The sequence below is a fragment of the Haplochromis burtoni genome, unplaced genomic scaffold (genome assembly GCF_018398535.1).
Source record: "Haplochromis burtoni strain Fernald_Lab_line unplaced genomic scaffold, NCSU_Asbu1 Contig_295, whole genome shotgun sequence".
Classification (NCBI taxonomy): Eukaryota; Metazoa; Chordata; class Actinopteri; order Cichliformes; family Cichlidae; genus Haplochromis; species Haplochromis burtoni.
In genome coordinates, this window is record NW_024582656.1 from 335,361 (window position 1) to 341,241 (window position 5,881).

General features: G+C 45.5%; 1 protein-coding gene across 1 annotated transcript in view; it reads right to left on the reverse strand.

Annotated features, from left to right (window-relative positions):
• Positions 1-7: 7 nt before the first annotated feature.
• The window catches only part of cmtm6 (CKLF-like MARVEL transmembrane domain containing 6), an 18,108-nt gene continuing 12,234 nt past the window's right edge, over positions 8-5,881 (reverse strand). Inside the window, exons 4-5 of the mRNA XM_042227987.1 lie at positions 1,315-1,413; positions 8-173 (exon numbers count right to left, since the gene is read on the reverse strand). Of these exons, the coding sequence (XP_042083921.1) occupies positions 12-173; positions 1,315-1,413 (261 nt within the window). The 3' untranslated portion in view covers positions 8-11. The remainder of the gene's footprint in view (positions 174-1,314; positions 1,414-5,881) is intronic.

Here is a 5,881-nt window from a genome sequence, read left to right on the forward strand (position 1 = left end):
GAGAAAGACACTTAAACTGTCTCGTTGGTTTTGAGTCTTTCCTCCTCTGCCGGCGTCGGGATGCCGTTAGTGTGCTCCTGCTTCTTGTCTTTGATTAGGAAGGGAAGCCCCTTGGTCTTCACCATCAGGCCGAAGTCGATGGAAAACGCCACAGTCGCCAAGAAGCCAAAGACCTGGACGACAGAGAAGAAGAAGAGCGCTGCTGTAGGTGACCTGATAACACACTAGGGCTGCCACGATTGGTCGACTAGTCACGATTACGTCGACTATCAAAATCGTCGACGACTGATTTAATAGTCGACGCGTCGTTTGAAGCTTTGTAAGATCACAAAAGACGCAGGAATAAGTAGCAGGATTTAAGAGTGTAATAACGGACTGAAACAGAAGATGGCAGCACTGCATGTACAAGGATGCCAGCTGCTGTTAAACCCCGAAGAAGAAGAAGAAGCAGTGTCCCAGAATTCATAGCGCGGCCCAGCTCAGTTTCCAACAATGGCGGCAGCTAGTTAGTTTTAATATTACTCTTATTATTCTTTCTGGGTCACAAAATAAACGTTTAACATATTTTCAGGCGAGAATGTAGCTGTGTAAACCTCAAATATCTGCTCAGTTTATCAGGACACCACATATTTTCAAAAGCGCTCCGACGTTTTCGGAGACGTCTGTTACCCACTAGCTCGATAGCTAGCCGGGGGCTAGGTCACTAGCGCCGTGAGAACACCGGACTCCCGGCAAATCGTTTTCAAACCCACCGCCGTCTTTCGCTACTCAGGTTAAACATGATATATGAGTCACTTAGATAACTTAAAATGTTATTGTTTGGCTTTTTAGTATTTTATTTGTTCCTGAGTAAATCGGTTTGGCTGAGATTAAAGTTATAGTTTTTACACAGCTGAATAAACGTCAAGCAGACAGCTGATTATCAGAAGTGTGAGATGCTCCAGAGTTTGTGTCCTGTTATATTTTAGATAGCAAGGAGTTTATTAAACTTCACCGAAACAATCTGCAAATTTCATTAAAATTGAATAAACTATCATCTTGTCTTTATTTTTAGTTAGCACCTTAAAAGCTTAAAGCTGTAAGCTAATGATAGTTATATAAGAGCAGATGCTGCTGGTGCAATAAGCTGTAGTTTTACGTCCAATGGATGATGATCTGATTAGTCGACTAAATCAAGATAATGGTTTGTGGCAGCCCTATAACACACACTGTCAGCCAGGAAGGAAAGGAAAGGAGGAGATATAGAAAGAAAGGAAAAGGAAGATTCAGGAGGTAGGAAAGGAGGGTAGTGTGAGTCCGAGGACGTTTTCTCACCACAGCAACGGTCGCCTGAACCAAAGAGCCGCCGTCTGCAGCGAAGACGCAGGAGGAGATGAAGAGCAGCACAGCGATGACCCCGGTGTAAATCAAGTCCTGTAAAAGAGAAGAAGAAGAAGAAGGTGAGACGAGCGCCTCCAACAGTCTCCGAGTCGCCGTCCTCAATCTGACCGGATTAGTGATGGTAAATTTGATTCTTTTTACTGAATCGAGTTTTAATGAGTCACTCACCAAAGTGAATCGGGTTTTTTGAGTCATTTGATTCACTGAGTCAGTCGACCAGAGAGTGCAAAAAATGTACATTTTCACTCAAACTTAATTTGTTTCTCTTTTCATGTAAATCCACTGCTAAGATGAATGATTCTAAAAGAAAACTATTTTATAGAGCAAAAAAGAGCAAAAACATTTCTAAAATTAAGCAATTTCCTATCAAAATTGCTTAATAAACATTTATTTTGTTTATTTTTATTTTATTAGTATTTTCCTTAAATGTGTTAAATATATATTTTCTCATCTAAATGTCCACTGAGCTGTGAGCCAGGGGGCGGTAATGCGCCTTAACATTGGTTGCCAACCAAGAAGAAGAAGAAGCTGTGAGCCAGGAGGGAGGGGGTGAGTGAGTCCTGAGTAGGGATGGGTATCGTTTAGGTTTTATCCGATACCGGTGCCAAACCGGTGCTTAAAGAATGGAAAAAACACAAACTTTGTCCAAAAACCTCTCATGTTTAGCTGTTTCCACTTTTTCTTTGGTCATTTTAGCCTTTTTGGCCAGGGTGAAGGGAGTATCTGCCATCAAACAAGAAGACAGCCGCATGTAGCTATGATGATGTTTGCTAGTTCACCTTACATGCATTAATGTAATAACGTGGTTAGCCTACTCAACGTAAATTACACACGAACAACATTAAGCTACTCACGCAGAGAAGAACGGCTGCTGCTGCATCATCATCCTCATCATTTCTGCTACACTGGCAGGGCTAGGGGCCAGGACTCTCCTCTTCGGGTTTTTGGGGGATGTTGCTAACTCCGGGTCCGATAACAGGCACCACACCCGCAGTAGATGTGCTCGGTGTGAGGTCTCGCAGCAAGCTATCAAATACGGCGCATTTCTCGGCTTTTAAAAAAAACGCTATGCGTCGCCAGGTGTTTCATCGGATTCTTGGTGTTACCTCCTTTGACAGTATCACAGTATCAGCTTAAAGCACTTGTTGCTGCTGAGTTTGCATCTTTTGCTGTGAAGTACAGCCAGACTTTGACCGCTTCGCCTTGGACATTTTTAATCTGTAGCTCTGCTCTAAAAGAACGTACGTACCTGGGCCCGCCTACTATCCTCGGAAACGTAAAATGATTGGCTAGAATCTAAAGTGTATCACAGCTCAGGAAAAAAAAAGCACCGAAATGTGCGCTGCTTTTCGGTCTGGTTACTACCGTTTATGTCAGAACCGATACCGGTACCCATCCCTAGTCCTGAGTGATTCGCTTATGATTCAGCACAGGAGGGAGGGGGCGAGTAGCTCAAATGTGCTGTTAGCATGTTAGCAGAGCGATGCTACTGTGAACCGAGGAGCTATTTTCTTGATGTGAGCTTCTACTCAGGGTTTTTTCTTCCAGTTCAGAGCAGAAATTTTTTGTTACGATACTGGATGTTGTGTTTTCCCCCACAATTTTAATTATAAGCTAGATACATTGCTGCTAACAGCAACAGGGATGAGTCAGTGAGTCAGTTGGGCTTGTGACTCATGATTCACGAGTCAGTAAAGTGATTCTCGAGTATTGAACGATTCGTTCTTGATTCGCGCATCACTAGACCGGATCAACAAAACAATAAAAGTGGACTTTTCTCAAACTGGAGGCGCTGCAGCGTGACGTAAAACAGCCACACGCTTCATTTTGAGCCTTGAGTCTGGATTTTTTCAGCATGCTGAACCCTCGACTCACTGTTCACGGCCTCACTATACTTAATAATAAAGCTCTGTTTGCAATACTTCACGTGACATATTTTCATGGAGACAATCCTGCTGAACATCCACACGTTGGTTTATGAAAGTCCAAGTTCATATTCAGAGCTACAATCCAACAAGTCTCGGAATAAACGTGTGTTAAAATGTTTTGCTGCTTTGATCCATCAGTTCTACGGCGTTATCTTTGTGCCACTATTCTGAGCGCACGTAAACAAAGTTTGCAGGTGCAAGTGTTGCATTTTGAGTGAAGAAAAGCTGAATTTGAGTGAACAAACTTCATTGCTGTGTGCAAAAAATGTATTTTAGTGTTTGCTATTATCCCCACACACACGCACACACACACACACACACACTCCGGACTCTGACTGGAGGCTACAAGTGCAGTTCAGTCTGCAGACTGTAGGTGGCAGCATCACACAGTTATATGACAGCTGCTTTTACTGGTTTTCAGCCACAGAGTGTGTGTGTGTGTGTGTGTGTGTGTGTGTGTGTGTGTGTGTGTGTAAAAGCAGCTTTTTACAGTCCAAGAATCTTCATCTCTTCTCTTTGATTGTTTCCAGCCTCACAGTTTCACTCTGGGACGTCTTTAAAGTCGTAGCTTCGATAAAACCAAGTTCAGACTTCAGACTTTGTGGGACTTGTTGCGGGTGTGAGGCGTGTCTGCAGACACGGTGCGGTGCACGCTTTGAGTTTGGGGCCGTATCTCGTTTTAATTCATCGTTTAGCGGGAACGAATAAGTCCATCATTCTGAGGCTAACGAGGCTCGACCGCTCGTACTCGTATTTAAACGCACCACAGCTGGCGGGCACTCGCTGTGGTACCGGAGTGAAAGGTGATGTTCACAAACGTTCCCGATCACTGAGATTCAAACTCATCAAACACACAGTAGATGCGTCTGTGGAGCGACCGTGACAATCTTACATTACCACGTTCTCACGTTGTCACAGTCGCTGCCTGACAGCAGGGCGACGCCATCAGCCTTTTAGGCCTGAGTGCTAAACAGGAAGCCGACGCTGATGGCGAGGCGGTGGCTAAAATGCTTGCATCAAGATGTGAAGCCTGAAACCTTTGGGTGACATCATGGCGGCTGCGCCAGAGTGCGATCTCAAGTTCAGCCTCAGCGCTTCTCTCATATCGACGTTTTTTCAGCTCCTCTGTTCTTTTGTTCAGCTTCATTTAAACGACAAAGACCACACAGAGAAAACAGACACACTCGGACCGCCATTACAGTTCTTCCTGATTGGCTGCCCCTCATAAGCAGCAGGGATAAAACAGATGGGAACAGGTCACCTCTGATCACTGACTGTGGAAGCGTGGGCTTCAAATGCCTCTCATCACGCTTCCCTGTGACAACGTGCTCTTATTGTGAAAGTTCAGCTGCTGTTCCTGTCTGGTGTTTCTTTGTGGGCAGACTCGTCATGTTGAGGTTTCTCTTTAATGGCTACGATGAAGAAGAACTCTGTGGCTCGTCAGCCGTCTGAGCAGACACTGGTGTTATGAGAGCACCGCGCTGCGGTCGGTGTCCTCTTCCTGTTTCCACACACCAAGGTGGAGCTGAGGCCTCCGGTGGAAAGAGAGCGCCGCTGAAAATCAGTGCAGCGGAAAGGCTCGGCCTTCAGCTTCCGGCTTCCTGTCCACGCTCACCTGCACGACTTTGGAACTTTTCCTCTGAAAAGCAGAGGAAGCAGCGCCTCTGGCAGCAGAGTTAAGGCTGACACCAAAACAATGAAGCTGCGCCGCCATTTCTCAAAGGTCGGCCTTTACACGGCTTTTTTCCATGTGGACGTGAAAATGAGGGAACGCTTTAATTACTTTAATCTGAAGTTATTTATGAGCATCTTTATTTAGGTGGCTCATTTCCACGTGAATGATTTAACAGGGAGGTTTCGTTTGACTGGCCAACTTTAAATCTCATCTCTATGAAAAACAAATAAGGTGGGGGCGGCCTGGTTTGTGCTCAGCCAATCAGAGAGGCAGAGGGCGAGGGCTCGATTGAAGCTGGAACCCTCATTAGCTTTGAGAACAGCTGTCGAACTCGCAGCTCCACATGCAAACATTTCCACCCTGCTGAGTCTGAATTTGCAAAAGGAAAATCGTCCGCTTCTCGTTTTCGAGTTTCACTGCACCCACGCTGTAAGATGAAAGACTGCGAGCTGGAAGTGTCATCAGGGAGAGACTAAAATAAACCGTCTGTTTTCATTTTGGTGCGAGACGACAGCGAAGCTCGCAGGAGGAGAGCCGGGACAAACGGCACCGCCACGCATCCTCCTCAGACTGATTTTACTCGAGTACTCACACGAGTACCCGACTCCCTCAGAGTTACTCTGACATCGCAGACAGAAAGCACGCTGCGCTGTCCGCGCGCTGATGCTGCAGCTCAGCGAACCAATGCAAAGACAGTTTTTATAGTCAAGGTTAAAAATAGTAAAAAGTTCCTCAAAACAATGCAAAATTAAATGTGTAAACTGAAGTCAAAGGACTGGATTATGAATAACACGGACCACGAGCATCATGTGTGGCCGGGTCAATGCCAGCTCAGCACTCTCTGGACAGCTCATGAACGAGTGCTGGGCCGACTCGGGTCACTTTGAACATGTATGTA